General features: G+C 45.1%; 1 protein-coding gene across 15 annotated transcripts in view; it reads left to right on the top strand.

The window, feature by feature from the left end:
* Positions 1–19,562, top strand: part of LOC142946412 (putative E3 ubiquitin-protein ligase HERC1) — a 36,071-nt gene extending 16,509 nt beyond the window's left edge. For 4 of the 15 annotated variants that reach the window (XM_076087647.1, XM_076087686.1, XM_076087666.1 and 1 more), the window contains exons 34-80: positions 81–176; positions 449–616; positions 741–980; positions 1,085–1,168; positions 1,388–1,604; positions 1,762–2,056; positions 2,410–3,113; positions 3,264–3,477; positions 4,116–4,285; positions 4,914–4,997; positions 5,555–5,741; positions 5,867–5,994; positions 6,184–6,407; positions 6,583–6,842; positions 6,988–7,040; positions 7,144–7,341; positions 8,731–8,896; positions 8,988–9,219; positions 9,557–9,785; positions 9,866–10,167; positions 10,309–10,436; positions 10,714–10,841; positions 11,048–11,275; positions 11,793–11,920; positions 12,019–12,218; positions 12,390–12,504; positions 12,694–12,825; positions 12,999–13,097; positions 13,340–13,513; positions 13,605–13,889; positions 14,018–14,083; positions 14,241–14,366; positions 14,469–14,607; positions 14,760–14,941; positions 15,069–15,224; positions 15,323–15,445; positions 15,598–15,700; positions 16,015–16,184; positions 16,289–16,427; positions 16,526–16,695; positions 16,841–17,010; positions 17,212–17,377; positions 17,492–17,568; positions 17,690–17,942; positions 18,048–18,200; positions 18,616–18,921; positions 19,016–19,562. In XM_076087647.1, coding sequence (XP_075943762.1) covers positions 81–176; positions 449–616; positions 741–980; positions 1,085–1,168; positions 1,388–1,604; positions 1,762–2,056; positions 2,410–3,113; positions 3,264–3,477; positions 4,116–4,285; positions 4,914–4,997; positions 5,555–5,741; positions 5,867–5,994; positions 6,184–6,407; positions 6,583–6,842; positions 6,988–7,040; positions 7,144–7,341; positions 8,731–8,896; positions 8,988–9,219; positions 9,557–9,785; positions 9,866–10,167; positions 10,309–10,436; positions 10,714–10,841; positions 11,048–11,275; positions 11,793–11,920; positions 12,019–12,218; positions 12,390–12,504; positions 12,694–12,825; positions 12,999–13,097; positions 13,340–13,513; positions 13,605–13,889; positions 14,018–14,083; positions 14,241–14,366; positions 14,469–14,607; positions 14,760–14,941; positions 15,069–15,224; positions 15,323–15,445; positions 15,598–15,700; positions 16,015–16,184; positions 16,289–16,427; positions 16,526–16,695; positions 16,841–17,010; positions 17,212–17,377; positions 17,492–17,568; positions 17,690–17,942; positions 18,048–18,200; positions 18,616–18,921; positions 19,016–19,201 — 8,553 coding nt within the window. In that variant the 3' untranslated portion in view covers positions 19,202–19,562. Of the gene's footprint in view, positions 1–80; positions 177–448; positions 617–740; positions 981–1,084; positions 1,169–1,387; positions 1,605–1,761; positions 2,057–2,409; positions 3,114–3,263; positions 3,478–3,620; positions 3,668–4,115; positions 4,286–4,913; positions 4,998–5,528; positions 5,742–5,866; positions 5,995–6,183; positions 6,408–6,582; positions 6,843–6,987; positions 7,041–7,143; positions 7,342–8,730; positions 8,897–8,987; positions 9,220–9,556; positions 9,786–9,865; positions 10,168–10,308; positions 10,437–10,713; positions 10,842–11,047; positions 11,276–11,792; positions 11,921–12,018; positions 12,219–12,389; positions 12,505–12,693; positions 12,826–12,998; positions 13,098–13,339; positions 13,514–13,604; positions 13,890–14,017; positions 14,084–14,240; positions 14,367–14,468; positions 14,608–14,759; positions 14,942–15,068; positions 15,225–15,322; positions 15,446–15,597; positions 15,701–16,014; positions 16,185–16,288; positions 16,428–16,525; positions 16,696–16,840; positions 17,011–17,211; positions 17,378–17,491; positions 17,569–17,689; positions 17,943–18,047; positions 18,201–18,615; positions 18,922–19,015 lie in introns of those variants that run through there. The other 11 variants (XM_076087701.1, XM_076087718.1, XM_076087676.1 and 8 more) reach the window with 11 other exon arrangements.
* Positions 19,563–19,946: the final 384 nt, after the last annotated feature.

The following is a 19,946-nucleotide window of genomic DNA, read 5'->3' as shown; positions in this document are numbered from 1 at the left end:
AGCTAATGAAGACAATCAACAATTGTGAGTTTGAAAATGTGAATGTAATAATGAAGTAGTTTTTCTCCATTCTCTTGTAGATTGTTAAACAACTCTTTCAGCTCTTGTCTGTTTATATGTGGAAGGAACCACTGGCTGAGAAGAACCACGAGGAGACGGCTGAAAAAGAAAAGCGGGTAATACAGCAGTATTACAACGCTGTCAGCTCCTTAGACATTCTTACAATAAGAACACTATATAATACTATTAACGATTAACCTAAGTCGCATGTCTTTGGGAAGCCCACACTGACGAGGGGAGAACATGCAAACTCCACTCAGAAGGGTGTGAAGGGGGCCTGGATCCAACCAGGACCCGCCTTCACCGTGCAGCCCAGGTTGTCATATTGTGTTGCTTTGGTATTGCACATTGGTTGTTAACCAGTTGTTTTCCAACTCATGTTTTGCAGAACCCTGGCAGCTATGATGAATGTATTCCCATTGGAGATTTTTCCTTCGACCCACACAAGATAATCTGCTGTTCTTTGGAGAGCGGGAACATCCTCACCCACGGCTCGGGAGGCAAAGGGTACGGCCTGGCAACCACTGCCATCACAGCTGGCTGTTTCATTTGGAAGGTAAGGAACTGATATATATACATAAAGAATGAAAACGCTGATACAGTTATTGTTGTCCAGATTGTACCACTGAAATGTGCACGGAGAACATGTTTAACAAACTGATCAATACTTCTCTCCTCAGTTCTATATTACCAAAGAGAACAGAGGCAATGAGGCCACATGTATTGGCGTTTCACGCTGGCCAGTCAGAGATCACAACCACCACACCACCACTGACATGTGGCTGTATCGGGCCTATAGTGGCAACCTGTACCATGGAGGGGAACTGGTCCGCACACTTCCCTCCTTTACCCAAGGTGACACGGTCACCTGCATCCTGGACATGGAGGCTCACACCATATCATTTGCTAAGAATGACAAGGTCTGACCAAATATTCACAATCAGTATTCAGGGCTTTTACTCTTGTTGACTGATGTGGGTTGTAGTTTTTTGCAATCTCTGCGTTTTTTGTGTTTTTCTGCTAGGAACCAAAGTTGGCATTTGAAGGTGTGGTCGCCTCCGAGCTGTATCCTTGTGTGTTGTTCTACAGCAGTAATCCCGGAGAGAAGGTACTTGATATACTGTGCATACTATAGGCACTTACTCAATAGGCCAAGTGGCACTTTTGTCCCCCATCTTTTAATTCTGTGTAGGCAGGCATTAGTCATTTTAGAACTAGATTAGAGGAGCACAGACAGCTGGCCCTTCATACAGTGAAATGAAGGCAGAGTGAATGCGAGGAAACAATGGGTACATGTTACAGAATTGTGCCTCTGTATTTCTCACAGGTGGCACTGCGTGACCTCAAGATGCGAGGCATGCCCAGTAACCTTCTGCCCGGGGAGCCTCTCTGCAGCCCTCGGACCACGGTGCTGCTGGAGTCAACAGTGCAGCTCCTCCGTAGGCTCCATCAGTGCGACCAGTGGGCCTCGCACATCAACCAGTACATCCACACCCACCTGGAGCTCATCGGTCCCCTGCTCAAAGAGGATGACTTCAATCCAGGTCAGACACAGCTTCGGCAGTGGTCACTTACAGGCCCGTTTAGACTGCTCTTTAATAGACCTTGCTCTACTTTTTTAAACACTTTGCTAGCACAGGAAACCTTTATATCGTCATCTATTTTCAGCTCTTTGTTTTTTACTCGCTGTCTGACATTCAGGCGTCAGTCCCACACACCCTGAGAAGGAAGGGAATGAAAGAGACCGAGACGTTGCTGGAGATGACACAGGGGATTTGTTGGGACATCGTCGGTGCCTGTCGGAGGCCAAGCTGGCTGCTCTTTGCACTGAAGTGTGGCCGGTCCTGGCCCTGATCGGAGGAGTGGACAGCGGTCTCCGGGCTGGAGGTCTGTGCCTGCACAAGCCTAGTGGGCGCACGGCCATTCTGCTGGGAGTCCTGAAAGAAGGAAGCTCTCTAGCCAAGCTCCAGTGGGAGGAGGCAGACCTCTCTGTCAGGTATTACAAATATATATTCATACGCCCCCTACTTTATGACACGACATGTCATTGCATATGTTTCTCAAATGATATTTCTCATTAACTTCCATTAAACAATTCTTATATTTTTCTTGTCTTTGTCCTTTCAGCATGTTTCTTATTACTCTGTATAATTATTTTCTGTCAGTGTTTAATTTTCCTCCAAGCAATCTGTCTAACATCTTACTTTATTTTCCTCATTAACCCCCCTGATCTCACTTTCTTTTTGCTTCTTCCTCTTCATTCTTAAACCCATTAACCCCTGTTGAATCCGTCCTGGTGTCACTCCATGCTATATCTGTGGGTTCTTCCCATCCTTCCCAATAACTAAGCTCCATGAATTCTTGGTCACCCAGCGACACGCCAATCGTCTCACTGGAGCCCTGTGACATATCCCGCTGCGATGTCACCCCGCTCGGAGGCCTCAAACCGACGGTATTGTTAGACCTGATTTATTTGATGGGGCTGCTGGAGGAGCAGGGATGGCAGGGGGCTTACCCAGCCTCCAAAAGGAAATACTCAGAGGAGAACATGAGAGAAAGTGAGGCGGTCGAGACAGACCCCTTCCCGTCACCGTCCACAACCAAAGATGCCACAAAGACTGTTGACCATCAGGAGTTGACCTGTCCACCCCAACCTCCCCAAACATCTCAGACCTCCAAAGTGGATGCCTTTGCACATGAACTGAGAGCAGTTAGAGTCTCATACCTACTCATTGGAGCTTTGAAATCCCTGACTGTCATTTTTAGTTGTGAGAAGCTATCCGATTTGCTCCTAGTGCCTAAACATGACCCTTCCTCTTCAATGAGTCCCCTTTCCAGCTCAAACCTTGATCAAGCCAAGGTCAGCAGCAACCAGTGGGATGAGAGTGCTGAGCTGAGATCAGTGCTTCAGTATGTGGTGCAGAGCATGGTGAAGTGGGCAGTCAGGCCCTGTCCCATCAAACAGAGCGTGTCTCTGGTCGACCTGGAAAGGGCTCAGGTCATGATCTATAAAGGAGCCCTTAGCAGACTGCAGGAGGACAAAGAACACAAAGGTATCTAGATTTATGGATTATATTTAAGACACTTGTTATTTTAGTTCGTTAGTTCTGTGTTGCAGAAGCTGGAATAATTAACTGTCAGACTTGCCAGTTAGTTTTCTGTCAATTATTGGGTGTGATCTGGCCTCCCTCTCCTCCTTGCAGAATCAGGCCACCACTTGTCCTCTCAGCCCATTTCCAAGTCCTCCAGCTCTGTGTCCTTGTACAGCGCGGGTTCAGAAGGCACCGCCATCTTTGGCCAATCAAACAGAGCCTCTGCCTCGTCCTCTAACACCGACTTGGCATCCTCTCTGCCAACAAACCTGCAGGCAGATGGCCTTGATAATTTCAACCCCTTCTTTCCCATCAGCCTCCTCCAGTGAGTATAGAATGGATTAACCATGAATGATTTTCATTTGATGTAACTGTTGGTTGAGTAATTCGTACTGAACATTGCTGAATAGACACAAACACAGCAACCAAAGTTATCTTCCATTCTCGTGTTGTTACTGATTGCTACAGACCTGTATCTTTTGGCAGCAGCAGCTTTTCTGAAGTCCAGGGAGTGGGTGAGTTAGGATGTATATGAAAAAGAGAGAGTTAGGATTCTGCCTGCACTGTCTTTAACCTCAGCTGCAGCTCTGCCTGCTTGTTGTTCTATTAACCCGGCCAGCTGAGTCAGTGTCGGTGTTAGTCATGCTTTCAAGTGGCAAACAAACAGCCTGAGTGCTATATGATCAAACAGAAAATCAAATCAAAGCCGTCCAGTGAGGAGAGTTTTGACAAGAATAGCCCAGAGATAGTGAGAAGTCTCTCATAAAGCAAATACCGGACTTGAGCATTTCAATATTTGATATACAGGGATGCATGCTTGGTTCATTGTGATTTGTAGGCATCTCACCTTATTCCTTCGGAAACATTACATTTCAAATGTCAGGTCAGGTCTGAAAAGTGGCAGTATAGCACCACGTGCACTGTGTTACTACTGTATATACTGTATCTTGACTCCCCCTCCAGGCACATGGTCTTAACTCGTTTCCCCACGCTTACCGGCCTGGTTAGCGCTCCCCCCGTGCTGCACCCGTGCTTCAGCCTGGCCAGCTCTGCTTCTTGTGACGCCTTCACAGAGCAGCAGACTAGCTTCATGGAACCAGGTCCCTGCAGCACACAGGCCAGAAGCAGCCTGGGTAAGAACAAGCGCAGAGATAATCTGTCGGACATCAATACAAAGAAATCGAATTTGAAAAATGAGTGACCAACGACATACTGTGTTAAAGAGAATAGCTCTGCTAATCCTTGCGGTCCTGCAGGTCAGTTGATTTTAAAAAACAACCTTTTTCCCTTATATTCAAACACGCTACTGATATGATTTGAAAAAATTCAGTTATTGTAAAACTAAGGGGTATTATGATTACTCGGTGGGATCTGTCTGTCTCTTGCATGGTCTTTTTATGTCCTGCTCTATGTCTCAACACGGCACGTGTTTTGCTTTGCTATTGCACAGATATGATATTTATATTATCAAATGCATGCGTGACACAGTTTGTGCCCTCACGCGCATAAATGGCACAATTTTTTTTTTTCATCATCAGTTATGTTGGCTTACTTTTGCTGCTTGTTGTAAGTCTTTAAACTAATGAAGCAGAGCATAAACTGAGGGGGGGGAAAAAATAAAACAAAATGCGAAAATATTTCTTTCATTCTGACTATTTCACGACAGTCTTCATGCACAGTATGAACATTTCAAAATGTAGCCGTGGGCTTGTTTTTGTTTTCTGTTTTTTGTGTACTTTTTCTTTTCTCCTCAATCACCAGAACGGACACAAATGTTTGTCACCAGTCGGTTGCTAGAAATGGGATTCTCTATGAGACATATCTACTGGGCCATGGAGGCAGCAGGTACTGCTCTGTGGAGTGTCTGATATCACAAAATCGTTTTGCTTCATGTGCTTTCTGTGTTTTAACATCTGTCCTTCACTGTGCGCCGCAGCCTTTTTTGTAGTCGTAAAGATTAACATGATGCTGTTGCTCATGGTGGAAATCAGTTAGGCTTTTCACTAAAATGTTGCTCACAGAATATATCGGCTTCTAAGTCTGCGATTTAACTACATTGTGAACAAATTCTCATTCTGAAAAGTGCTATTGGCAGGTAAAATATATATATATTTATATCAATCATTATACATTTTAATGTTTTCAACATGTTTAAATCACAAACCCTCCACATTAATCAAATTCGAGACCTTCTCTCACTTTAATTTGTTCATCATTTCACACACTAACCCTTGTCAAACACTCTGTATCATCAGAGCAGATGTGCCAGTCTGACCTCAGACAGCACACAGAAGCGTGATCATCTGGTGGTGATGTCCAACACGAATTAGAGATGCAACACTCCATGATCCATCTTTTCTTTTTGAACTCTGACAGTTCACCTTCCCTGTGGTCCCTCCCAGATGTAGCAGGTGACTTGGACTCGCAAACCATCGAGGTGTTGGCCAGCTGGATGCTAGAGCACCCCCTGATGGAGGAGCAGCAGGCAGCTGAGTCAGCTAGACCGGAGGGTGCTCCTGACACCCCGTCGCCAGATGGGCCAGAGACGGTGCAATGTCCTGAGCGCCCCACCAGTCAAATCAATGAAAGGTCAGGGATTTGAGGAACATACTCGCATTGTTTTTATTTTATTTCTTTGACACTGGCATTATGATATTATCACTGTTATGAATACAAGCAGTAGAATGATGGGCTGTATGTTGTTTTGTTTATAGTCTGTTGCCTGGGCTCGATTGGATAGAGAGGGAGAATTTCTTGGATGTCCACCTCACTAGGAACCGGCCTCCTCCAGCACGCCGGCGACGCTCAGGCCCAAGTCAGAGGACTTCTTTTCGAAGGGCAGGTCAGAGTCACAGCTTCGACCCAGAAATAATTTGTGCACAAAAAAAAGCAGATATTGTAAAAAACAGAAAGGGAAAAAGAACAACACAAATGTCTACATGCTGCTTTTCGAGCTCCCATTACCTGATTGAACTATTGTGATCAACCTCGCAATTACTATACATTTAACTCTTTTCATTTTCATTTGAAGCAAACACCATCTTTTCAGACTTGCCGTCACCCAACCCCCTCCCGGAGCTGTACCAACAGCACACGTCAGTCAGTGATTGGCCAGAGCAGGTGGAGTTTCATCCCTACTCTGCTGAGGAGTCCGAGTTGGGCTACATGGACGACCCATACCATGAAGAAACCTATGAGGATCTGCTCACCCCTTCATTCTTCAGCTTGGAGAGAGACGCGCTCCAGATAGTGGAGGTAACACACACACACACACACACACACACACACACACACATGTTGTCATCACCAAGGCTGCATGCCATAACAGAAACAAAAATACCATTTGTGATTACTTTGAATTCAAAATATACAAAACACTGTGTTGCTTGTGGGCCTTTTTTTTGTTTCATGGTTTGTTTGAAACGTTTAGGCTGGAGAAGAACACAGTCAGATGGTGAAGTGTGAGCTGTGCAGCACCCTTACCCTGCAGTTTAACAATCACATAAAGCGGCGTCACCCGGGTTGCGGTCAGAGTGCTGCGCGTAAGGGTTACGACAGCACCGGGGCCTACGTGGATGTCTGGTTCAAAGGGGAGTGTGGCTCCAACTTCCCCTTCTACCTCCTCTGCAGCTCCTGCAGGGAAAAGTATCTGGCTGCAAACCTGAGCGATCCAAGCTCTAAATATGAACGGTATAGTAGATAATATAGGAAATTATGGATGCATGCAGCCAATAGTGATGCCTCCAGACTGGTTCTTGTTCTCATGCTTTTATAGACTCAGTTGGTTAGAGTAGATTGGTTATAGAGCATGTTATTTGTCTTCCTTTTGCTTCAGGATTAAAGGCCTGACATCTGATTTGATTGGCCAATTGGACAGCACGTCTGACGGTAGGGAAGGTCACAGAATAAAAGTTGTACAACAGAACAATTTCATCTTGAAAATAATTCTTCTGTTAATTTCATTATATGAATGATGCTTGCGTTTGCTCAGATGATTGGGAAATCAGCCACCGAGACGAGTGTTACGCAGACAAGCTGACAGGACTGGAGGACTTTGGGCTTTTACTGAGACCACTGGGGCTGACTGAAAAGAAGCTGGTGCCAGACCCCATTGCCTTCACTGAGCCGGATCCCCTCGGAGCCCTGGTTTACAGCTCAGCTGACCCGACGAGAGCGGCAGCTTCCAAAGGTATTACGTTTTGGTAGAGAAAGACCAAAGTCCTGTCATTTGCCAAATGCATTCTAGTCACTTTGAGTTCAAAAGTGTCTCAAAATATTTAATTCAGAAAAATGTTTATAGTTAAAACAGAATTGAAGATGACACAATTTAAAATGATGTGCTTTGATATATGATGCATGATAGTGAGGATATCTATGGTGCAGTACTGAAGAAAGAAACAGTTCTATGCAGGCCTGTTCATTAGGGAACAGACATGCAGTATCCTGTTTAAAGGGCAGAGCTGGGGCTGTTTCAAGGACAAAAGACTGGCATTGCGTCATCATGCGCCACTCACCGAGGCCATGCCCCCTTTTAGAGGAAGGATCGCACTGTCGCATAAGGAGAGAAAAGAATCCAGGGTGAATATTAGCTGTCAGTGTAAATTGCTAAATGATGCTGGTGACAGTTACTGCTGATGTATAGTTGGCTTCAGTGGGAGGCTGCTGCAGTAAAGTCTTACAGCATAGCAGCATCAGACTGTCGTCTCCAACTTAATCTCACCTAGTCTAGATCAAACTGTTGGCTGTTATCAGGTTGTATAGAATGTATATGTCCGAATAAGCAATATCTGGCGACTGTGTTGGGTCATTGATCCACTTGGAAAGGGAAGACGGCAGAACGATCGACCTTAAATTATTAATATATCGCGAATGTTCAGGTTCAGACAAGGATGCAAAATGATTATTATACATAGAATAAAGAAATAAATACATACAAACTTGTCAAAATTATAATCCAAACAAATTGGAATGACAACCCTTAGTTTTATATCCCCCCAAAAAGGGGCATGGCCTTGATGTTTTGAAAAGTACACTGTAAAGAATTGAATGATAAATGTGGTGAAAAATAGCTTCCTTCAACCTAAAGATCTCAATGTGAACAAAACACACACCTTGGCATCAGTCGACATTGCCTCCGCATGATTTTTCTGCAGGTCTGCCCTGAGTCTAGGACAGTGTGACACCGAGCCAATCACAATCATCCACACACCTCTGAATATCACATTGCTGGCCATATGACTCTGTAGCTAACTGTCCTCTTGTTCATGTTGCAGTGAATGTTTCTGTAACTATAGCTCTGCTGAAAGATTTAGCCCACTTGTTGTAACACCCACCCACATTCCCTCTGTGCTTGTCCAACCACAGTCAAACTCACTGCAGCATGGTGACTCATCACTCATTCATCATAGCTGCGCATCTGAAGCACACAGCAATGTACTCCCATTTGTCCCATGTGATCCATTATTCTGACTTTTCTGCATGCCCACATGATATGTGTGAGTTTATTGAGATGTATAAGGTATTCGTCCACCGATTTACCAAAGTAGCATGTCTTTTGTTATGTGTTTTTCTTCACCAGGGAATGCCCTTGTTGAGCACAAGGCCTCTCTGAGCCTTGGACAGCAGGCAGTATCACTGAGGGACTCTCATGATAGACTAAAGGCTTTAAGAAGAGTCACTTCCACGGCCCAGATTCTGCTAGCTTACAGCATGGTGATGAGAGCACTGTCTCAGACTGCTTCCAGGTACATTCCACCAGAATCGCCTTAAAGCAAATTGTTTTCCCTCCATCAATTCAACGTGGTTTCAAGAGTCTTCTTTAATCTTCCTCTCCAGTTCATCAGTGTGCAGCCACTCTAACGGACTAGAGTCCTTGGGTTTGGCAGATATCCGTATCCTGGTTCGTCTGATGACTCTAGCAGCAGGGGGCAGGGCTCACACCTGTGTGGACAGACAGCCAGCAGAGCGCAACAACTCCCCCTGCCTCAGCTTTCTTACCTCAGCCATCGGCATTGTGGTGTCCCACAGCCCTACTGCTTACAGGCAGCTAGTGAAGATATGCACTCAGGTCAGTTTTCTTCAGTTTATCCACTTATTATAGACATTTTATTATGCTAATTACTAGGGCTGGGAGATATGGTTCAGTGGACTTCTAGACTGAACTAATTATTGGTAGAAAACCTGCTCAAATATTACTGGTTGTTGTAGGTTCAGTTTAACAATTTTTTGTTAATACATTTGGTTTATTGTTCAGCCCTACTTATTATAAATTATGAAATTAAGATCCATTTAAACATGTAATTATCCTGGCTTTCGAAGGATTAATACATTGTGAACAAATGTAACTGTTAGCAAATGAATGGAGGTTCTTAAATATCTTTTTCACATTATTGCCTGTACTGTAGGAACTGATGGCAGCAGCTACAGGGGTGAACATCGGGGCCATCACTGACCCGCAGCAGAGAAGTCGTCTGAACACCAGTCAAACAGCTGCAGCCCAGGAAGCCCAGCAACAGAAGGACTTCAATGAGCAGACGCCTCCCACATTCCTGGTGACACAAAACCTGGTGTCCCTGCTCACCGAAAAGGGTGCTATCTGCCACGGCCCAGATAAGACAGAACACGAGGCCAATGGTGAGAGGAAGCAGTTGTGCCGTTATGTATAATTATTTCTTACAGTGTTTGAAATCTTGTGAGTTTGTTATTCATCGTAGCTCTCCTCTTCATATGTGAACTAGACACAGGAAACCAAGGGGTGTCTTCTTCGTCCTTGCCTCCCTCACCTTTACCCCACCTGAGTGCCAGAGTGGGCCCTCTGGAGCTGGCTAATGCATTGGCAGCATGTGTGCTGTCTGCCAGGCTGACCAGTAAACACCGCCAGTGGGCAGCAAAGCAGCTGGTGCAGGCTTTGGCTGCCACGGGGAGGGACGGTCCTAATCGGCCCCAAACGTACAGCGACCTGGCTGGCGACTTGCGCAAAAGTTCTCTCAAGAGGCTGGAAGGACATTACAACAAGGTGAGGGACTCGCAATGTCATCCGCATTATAACTTCATCCGTTACATTTCAGTAAAAAAGTGGGAAAATGCCTGGTATTTCACAACCTATCATGAGAGGTGAGATTTAAAAGGAGCTTTCTATTATTTCGGATCTGTTCAGGTGACTAGCTGTTCCTGGAACAGGGACCAGAATTTGCTGGCTACATGCTCTCAGGACAAGGTGGTGCAACTGTGGAGCATCAGCCAGAACAATGTGGAATTACATACCACCTTCTCCTGCATTACCAGGTTTGGTCTGCTTCTTTCAGTAGTGTTTTGTCCAGTGAGAATTTTACAGCGGCATGCACATTTTGCATCCATTCATATTTATACCAGTGAATTGAAGGTCACTTTTAAATTAAATACTGTAGTATTAGTCAAATCCATAATACGTTTGTTGTTTCTTGTAGATGAAGCAACAAGCTAAGACATTTCTGAAGAGCAGAGATGTTGCTATTCTATCGAAGAACTTGGATGACTTATAGTTGTAAACTTTTCCTTCCTCTGACTCTCTCTCTCTCTCCAGTAAGATGGACAGATCAAGCAGCGAGAGGCCCGGTAGATGTCAACACATGGCTCCTGTATACTGGAGCACAGGGGGGAACCTTTTGGCTGCCCCAGATAACAAACACATCACCATCATGAACATCAGGGGTAAGTCTGACTTTTGTCTCTTCACTAGTGTGGCGTAACTTTAACTATCGAAGCAGGACCCTGCTTTACCCCACGTTTGTAATTCAACTTTTTTCGGTTGTAACTTGAAATGTTTCTGCTTAAACTATTTACAAAATGTTGTAATATGCCCATTAATTAGCACAGTGCTTTCTACAATATATTTTTTATTTTTTGTGTTACTTCAGGATCTCATTGTCATGTGGAGGCTCAGGTGTCTCGGGTCACAGCCCTCTGCTGGGCTCAAACCTTCAGCTTGTCGGTTCTTGACCAGTCAACGGCCGGTCAGAACAGACCCGCAGAGAGTCTGCTGGTGGCCCGGCTGGATGGCTCTCTCTGCTGGCTGCAGGTCACAATGCAGCAGATAGACCTGCATGTAACGAGCACCGAACTCACCCGCTGCCACAGGAAAGAGGGTGAGGAGGCTGCTACACACACAAACACACACATACTGTTACTGTTTAAAACTATAGCTTCTTACTCGGAGATTGAAACCACTGTCATGTCTGTACAGTGAATATAAAGCTATAGCCCGAGAATACAATTTGGAAGCAAAGGATACAAACAATTTCACCAACCAGCACGTCTAAAGCTCACATTAACACGTGACATTTTGTTTGTTTACACAAACAGACATTTAGAAACATCAAGTAGCAGGTTCACAGTGAGTTACATGCTGGAACTATTTTTTGACTGGACACAGTGACTTCCTGGAGTTTTATTTAGGTTTGTACAGCTAGCTGTTTCCCTCTACTTTCACTCTTTCTCTTTTCAGTATGCTAAGCTAACTGCCTTCTTGCTGTAGCTTAATATTACACAGACAAGCGAGTGGTATCAATCTTCACATCTCAAGTCTCGTCAGGAACAAGTTTATTTCTCAAAATGTGAAACTACATATCAAAGAGATTGATCTTCTCTTCCCATCTTTCCCAGCTCCCCAGTGTGTCGCCTGGCACAGTGAGGACCAGCCTTTTGCAGTGGGCTACCCCAATGGAATGATCCTTTTGTCCACAACTGAGGCCTATGAGAATGAGCAGCCTGTCGTGCTGTCTGTCTTTCAGGTTTGTCTGTCTCGTATGTCAGTCGACATATGTGACATAAAATGTACATCATTTCCCACTCTCCTCTTATTGACCACTCCCCTCTCCTTCACACACAGGACAGTGTGGGTTCTCTAAAATGGGACCCCACAGGACACTTGCTGCTCTGTTTGGGGAGGTCAGAGGTAGTGAAGATACTGGGACGCTCTGGGGAAAACTGGGTGACCCTCCACTCCCTCATCCACTCCAGCACCGTTAACATCGCCGAATGGTGCCCACTCTCCGGCAGAGTACCTGATCCCAGGCTCATGGTGGCTGCGTGAGTTCACATAACTAATCGAATGTTGTGCTTCTTTTCTAACATTACCCTTAACTTAACAACACTACAGTACAAAGAAGGAGATGGAATTAGTGGAAATCTAGTTGCAGGGTGATTAATGGTGGTATGTTTGTTGTAAATTCTCATTTATTTCTCTCCATGTTTCTATAGAGGTTGTCAGAATGGCTCTGTGCATGTCTGGACACTGCCACAGGGCGGGACTTTTGTATCTTCGCCCAACATATTGAACAGCTCCCAGCGTCAAGATAAAAGCACTGAAGTCAAGGTCAGTTTGGATTATAGCTTCTTTTTTGCAGCCCTGGTGCTACAAATAACCTTAAATTGTAGTATGATTAAAGCTTATAAGGATTATATGTGCCAGTCACTCATTTAGTTTGATTTTTACTGCTGGTGTTTGCAACAGTCGCCTCTGATTTAAGCTCATATAATCATCCAGTTCTGTTTCTTTTTACAGCAGGAGAGTGCAAAGTGTGTGTTTGTGCTTCATGGCCACATCACAGCAGTGAAGTCGCTGTCATTTTGCTCCAGTGGACTGGCTCTGGTCTCTGGAGGGATCGGGGGACTGCTCAACATCTGGTCCTTACAGGTCAGAAGCAACATTCACTGTTTGCTTGACCTGAAGTCAGTGCGAAGATTACTTTCTTTAACAGTCAACATTACCAGACAGCTAAACCATGATTGTCTATTATTCAAACATACGTCTGTCAAGAGGTCTCATTTCAGAGTTTTAACCCTCCGGCATCTCTGTGCATCTTGCAGGATGGTTCAGTCCTGCAGACTGTTACAGGTTTGGGTTCGGTCGTCGGTACTACCTGGATACCAAATTTGGGTGTAGCTGCCTGCTTTGGGAGGTCAAAGGTAATGTGGATCACTCATAACGTTAATTTCCAAGGCTCGTTTCCTGTTTTATTCTAATTCAAACAGTCTCCTGGCTTTAACGTCATATTTAGCATACATCATACTATTCTATACTAATGTTACCTTCAATGTTATTTATCAGTTAATTACAATAAGAGGAGTTGTAAAAACATGTTTGCAGTTGCAACATTTTCTCTTTCCTGTGTCACTTTACAGTTCTGTTGTCATTGTGTCTTTTCCAGGATGTTTTGTTGATCTGCTGCACCCCTGACTGGATCAGTCAAAATCACGTGCTAGCTTCCTGTCGCATGGTCCTCAGAAGCCAGAACATCCTGGGTCTAAATCGAGCGCCTTGTTTGGCCGTCTTTCTGGAGAGGCTGCCCTTGTTGTTGCAGGAGCAGTACAGCTACGAGCGGGTCATTACTGCAACTATGCTTTGAAGTTGTTTTTGTGTTGTTTTGTGGGCCTCGGCTGAGACCTGATTTTAAATTCCGTCTCTTAATGCAGACCCATGTGGCGGCCGGTGACCAGCTGGTCCACAGTGCCTTCCTGCAGAGCCTGGCCTCCCTGAGCGTTGGGTTGTCCTTAGAGAAACACTTGTGCCGTTACCCTCGCCCTCCGCACCACACAAGTCCTGATGCCCACTCCTGCCCGCCAGAGTGGAGCTGGCTCGCCACTTACGCCACTACTGTCCGCAGCGCTGAGGCTATTGCCAGCGGTACCGCCTTCCCAGAATCTTTCAATCTCTCTGAGTTTCAGGAGGTGGATGTCACTGAAATCAGCAAGGCACTAGTGAGTGATGGTCGTCTTTGAGCTATAGTTTGTTTAGAAAATGGTTGGATATGTTTCAGGAATCTGAATTGACTGCAATATACACAAGTTTCCCAATGTAGGTATTGAGAGACTTCTCTGTTTACTAGGACAACAGTAAGTGGAGCTTCAGGATGGATGAACAGCTGATGTCATGGGCCACCACCAGACCAGAGGTAACAGTTTTGAAACGGTGCACAGCACACACGATAATGTCTTCAAATGTTCTCTCTGTCTCTCTCATCTCATCTGCACATTAAGATCGTATTTTATCTTAGCTGGAGAGTGTTTTTAATATGTTGTAATTTCTATTTCACCTGCTGTGTTTCTTAGGACTGGCAACTTGGGGGGAAAAGTGAAGTCTACTTGTGGGGGAACGGACGTTACGGACAGTTGGCAGGAATGGGAACCAACCTCATGATGCCTACTCTTGCACCCTCTCTGTTACAGACACAACAGGTAGCAACTTTTTTTTTTTTTTTTTACACAGGACACAGACTTTGCCCAGGATTTCTACTGTTTTCTAATTTTTCTCTCCCTTTTGCGGGTGTTGTCGTTCAGGTTGTGTGTGGACAGAACTGTTCCTTCCTGGTCCAGTCCAATGGGACTGTATTGGCTGTGGGAGAAGGACAGTATGGCCGACTGGGTCAGGGAAATTCTGATGATGTCTATGTCCCCACTATCATCTCTGCTTTTCAAGGTACAGTATTCATCCAAATGTGTGCCTCAAACAATGTTTTTATCCAAAACAGAACAGTATTGCAACATATTGCAGTATTTCAGTTTAATGTAGTAGCTTATTTTTCTCAGCTTTAGAAGTTGAGCTGTACTGACTCTCTAATCTGTGGGCAGGGTATGTGGTGACTCAGCTGGTGACGTCCTGTGGATCTGACGGACACTCGATGGCCCTGACTGAGACTGGGGAGGTGTTCAGTTGGGGCGATGGAGATTTTGGAAAACTGGGCCACGGCAACAGTGAAAGGCAGAGGAGACCTAAACAGATAGAGGCCTTACAAGGAGAAGAGGTCATTCAGGTAGAGATGAACCTGCTTTGAACTCCGACGGGAAAGGAAAAAAGTTTTAAAAGAAGTTTAAGTTTTAACAGACAAATCATTTTATCTCTGTGTTTTCTGAACTGATGACTTTTGTTCCTCTTCCCAGCTTGCTTGTGGTTTCCGGCACTCAGCTGTGGTAACAGCAGACGGGAAGCTGTTCACCTTCGGCAGTGGTGAATCTGGTCGCCTGGGTCAAAGGTCAACATCCAACAAGATGCTGCCTGAAAGGGTGGCTGCCCTAGAGGGATATCATGTGGGACAGGTGAGAAATGGACTATGTTTGTTTTGAACTCGGATGGTTATACAGTATCCACAGTAAAATAGGAAAATATAACACGACAACTTAATTACCTCTCTCAGGTGTCATGCGGTCTCAACCACACACTCGTGCTGTCCCTCGATGGAATGGTTGTGTGGGCATTTGGAGATGGGGACTATGGCAAACTGGGAACTGGTTCCTCTACAGCGAAATACTACCCTCAGGTATGCTATTACCTGGTTATGGGGAATACCAAAGTCATGCTTGTTATTCCCTCTATTGTATCCAATTGCTTTAAGTATGTATTCACTTATCTTAATTGAGTGCTTTTATTTAGTATAGATGAAATATTATTTTTGGCTGTTCATAATTTCAGAAAGTGGAACAGCTCTGCAACAGAGGAATTAAGAAGGTCAGTTGCGGAACTCAGTTCTCTGTGGCGTTGGCCTGTTATGGACATGTTTACACATTTGGACAAGGTACGTTTTACTGTGAAGGTGGATTCTGCAACTGTGTTGTTGTACTGTGCCTCCATTTAGCTTTTGAGACACCTACAGTGTTTCTTATTTATGTCATAACTATGCAGCATTTTTTTTAAGTATAAATTACTTGATCTGAAATTCAAGTGTTGATGCGTGACAGGGAGGGAATGTTCTCTTCTAAATCAATTCACCAACTTAACTTGGCACGATGAAAGCTGCATGCGGAAATGAATATACAAGTTTCTTGGTTTATTATTTGAGCACACTTGTATATGCCAATGTGTGTTACTTGGCTTCCTTCCGTCACTTAGAGCGTCTGATCGGTCTGCCGGACTCCATGCTGAGGAATAAATCCCGCCCCCAGCTTGTGCCGTCTCTGGAGGGGCTGTTCATAGAAGACATCGCTGTGGGCTGTGAACATGTGCTCGCCCTGTCCTCCACTGGAGACGTCTATGCCTGGGGCTGCAACAGTGAGGGACAGGTAAACAACATCCTCTGGAATGAAATCATACACTTTGACAATCTGAAGTGTGCTTTCATTGCACATCAGAAGCACAATTGTTGACTTTTATGCGTGTGTTCCAGCTTGGCCTTGGCCACTCCAACCCAGTGAAAGAGCCCACGCTCGTAACAACCCTCCAGGGGAAAAACATAAGACAGATCTCCGGTGGCCGCTGCCACAGTTCAGCATGGACAACCCCCTCTACCTCAATGAAAAACTCAGGTACACACTCAGTCCTGCAGTGCAAGCAAATACTCTTTGTAGCTATAATCCATGAAAGGCAACACACTCAGGACCCCGTTTGTCACCTTCATCTCCAGGTGGCCCTGGAAGTTTCCAGCTAGGCCTTCCCCAGTCAGTTCCTCCCCAGTACAACACTCTGAAAGACTGCAGCCCTGATGTCCTCAGCATGCGCCTCAGGGTACTCTACCACTTCTCTGATCTCATGTACAAGTCCTGGAGGCTGCTCAACCTGGACGCCAAGAATCCGGTAATCTCTGATCTAATTTTTCCGCCCTTTCTCATAATTATTCACTTGCTGCTTGTTAGCCTTCTCTGTGCCTCGCTGTCTTTTTTTCATCTTAATGCCTCATTCGCTTCCTCCTATTTCATTCCCTGTCCTGCACTCTATCCAGCTGTTCATGTCGCGCTATAGTTCAGGGACGACAGCCATCATCCGGGGTGATCTCAGAGGTCTTCTATCACCCAAGGTCAACACTCTGCCTCTAGTGCGCTCCATTGGCAGGACAATGACCCAGGGCAAAACGTATGGGCCACAGATCACTGTGAAACGGATTTCCACAAGGTAAGGATGACCATGATATTCAGTCTGCAGGGGTCAGCTGGTGGAGAAACAGGAGGTGACCAAAATAACTGGCCAACGGGAATATTAGCATTTCAAGACTTCCGTCCGTTCTTTATATTGCAGTTTTCTATTTCTTTTATATCTGATAGTATTTGTTCCTCGAAGCTTTGATCGATGTCCCCCCTCTCTTACACTCCACAGAGGGCGTTCGAGCAAGCCCATCTTTGTGCAGATCGCCAAGCAAGTGGTGAGCCTGAATCCTCCGGAGCTGCGGCTTCCGTCACGGGCCTGGAAGGTCAAGCTCGTTGGAGAGGGAGCTGACGATGCCGGGGGAGTGTTTGATGACACCATAACTGAGATGTGCCAGGTAGGACGGAAACCACGCAGAGAAGGTCTAAGAGCAACAGAGACGAGCTAGAAATGAAGCCTGGAATATTCTCTGCTGCTTCTAAATTGACGATATAAAATATGTTTTCACCAGGAGCTGCAGTCTGGCGTGGTGGATCTTCTGATTCATACTCCCAACAGCTTTGCAGATGTGGGCAGTAACACTGACAGGTGCACATTTTGTACTTATCTTTTAATAACCCCAACAAAAACGGTACCTTTTTAAGCATAACTTAACATAACCTTTAAAAAAATCATCTTTACTTCTGGCGTTGGCTGTGTACCCTGATAGGTTCCTGTTGAACCCAGCGTCTCTCTCAGATGATCACATGGTCCAGTTTCGCTTCCTGGGCATCCTCATGGCTGTGGCTATTCGCACCAAGAAACCTCTGGACTTACATCTGGCTCCTTGGGTGTGGAAACAGCTCTGCTCGATGCCACTGGGTGAGCCTGACCTGGAGGAGGTGGACCTGCTCACCTACCGCGCCCTGCACGGCATCCGTCACCTGGAAAACAGTGGAATCACAGAGGACAATTTCCATGTGGTGAGATACCATGCACATCCTCTAATTGCTGAGTTCACCTTTTCATTCTCTGTAATCCAACCCCTCACTTTGTTTTTTACACTCCTGCAATATCTCTGTATAAAGATGATCCCGCTGGACTTGTTTATGGCCCAAAGTGCAGATGGAAGGCTGGTACCTGTAGTTCCTGGAGGTCAGAACATCTCCCTGACCTACGCCAACCGGACTGAATATGTTGAGAGAGCTCTGGACTACAGGCTCCATGAAATGGATTCACAGGTTTGAAATGTTGGAGATTGATTTTGGTGGATTTAGCCGATCTCTTCAAATGCATCCACATAACCTATATATGCATGCAAACCGTTGCATATTATTTCTTTAAAATATGCAACAGTGGCTGGTTTAAAAAAAAAATAAGAGTTATTATACTAATTTCCACCATCTAAATTCACCAAACAGACCTGACCTACATACACCGTTTTATTGTACAATATGAAATGAGTGTGTATTTCCCTCTACTGTATCTGTAGCTGAAACTCATGTATTTGAGTGGTGGGCACCAGGTGGGCACCGGTCTGCCCACCAGTTTCCATTATGGCTCACTAGACAGACTGTTTGTTGTGCTGTTGTTGCTGGTGTTCCCTTCATCTCGTCCTCAGAAGCATCAAAGCTGACGTTGTTCTGTTGTGTCCAGGTGGCAGCAGTCAGAGAGGGCATGTCCACCATCATCCCCGTGCCCCTCCTCTCTCTGCTGACAGCACAGCAGCTGGAGCAGCTGGTCTGTGGCCTGCCAGAGGTCTCTGTTGAGATGCTGAAGAAGCTGGTGCGGTACCGTGACATCACCGAGAGCCACCAGCTCATTGGCTGGTTTTGGCAGAGCCTGGAGGAGTTCACCAATGAGGAGCGAGTGCTTTTCCTCCGTTTCGTCTCTGGCCGGTCCAGGTTGCCTTCCAACCCAGCTGATATCACACAGAAGTTCCAAATCATCAAGGTCGATAGGGTGAGGTCATCGCTAATGAAAATAACAAGTTGACAAGGGCAAACATATCAATAGTACAAACTGCTAAACTTTTTCCCACTATCATGTCCTTCAGCCCGTCAACGGCCTCCCTACTGCACAGACCTGCTTCTTCCTGTTTCGCCTGCCCCCTTACACGAGCCAGGCCGTCCTCGCTGAGCGTCTGCGTTACTCCATCCACAACTGCCCCTCCATCGACATGGACAACTACATGCTGACCCACAACACCGACGCAGCAGACAGCTCCGACACAGAGGAGTGAAGCGGCCAGCTGTGGTCAACCTGGTGATGAATGTATCTTCTCCCATGCCATGCACATTATGCACTGAACACAGACTTTTATTCGCCAAACCTGTAAGGTAGTGTACTGTACTGTTTATATGTTGGTTGAAATTAAAGAAATGTGTAGTTTTGGTTTTCCAAATGTGAAAGGTGTTGTAATTAATGCAGTGCTTACTCTGAATCAACACTACAGGGATACGGAATAAGAGTTTTTAAAATATATAGGTGAATAAGCCACAAAAAAGGAGTTAACGTGCCTGTTTGTTTGAAAATATGTAATAATTGAATGACCTGTCCAACACAGACAGTATTATTGTAAAATAAAAGAGTGTTTAAATAAGTATTTTGGTTTGATTTCTGCATCCAAATGAGAATTTTAGTGAATTATTTTCTGAAGAATATACACAAGATATATATTTACATTCATATTATGAATTAAGTGAATATTCTATTAAGTAAGTGAATGCAAAAGCTTGCTTGTCTTAGTGGGTGGGCTTTCACATACATGCCAACTTTATATTGTGCATACAGAAGACCAACAGAAAAAAGGAAATGGCAATTGTTAATAGAGTTCAAAAGCCACACCTGCTGGCAGCAATATAAAGTGTGGTTTTGGTGGTACAGAGTAATCAAAGATTACTGTACAATTCTGCATTATACCATGACATTAAAACATTCCTTAGGTGCTGCTGTTATTTATCAGTAATCTACTATGTATTGGCAGT

This window comes from Anarhichas minor, unplaced genomic scaffold (genome assembly GCF_050575085.1).
Source record: "Anarhichas minor isolate MPS153535 unplaced genomic scaffold, ASM5057508v1 ptg000002l, whole genome shotgun sequence".
In the NCBI taxonomy this organism is placed as follows: Eukaryota; Metazoa; Chordata; class Actinopteri; order Perciformes; family Anarhichadidae; genus Anarhichas; species Anarhichas minor.
The sequence above is the reverse complement of the archived record's forward strand: the minus strand, read 5'-3'. Positions and strand labels throughout refer to the sequence as shown.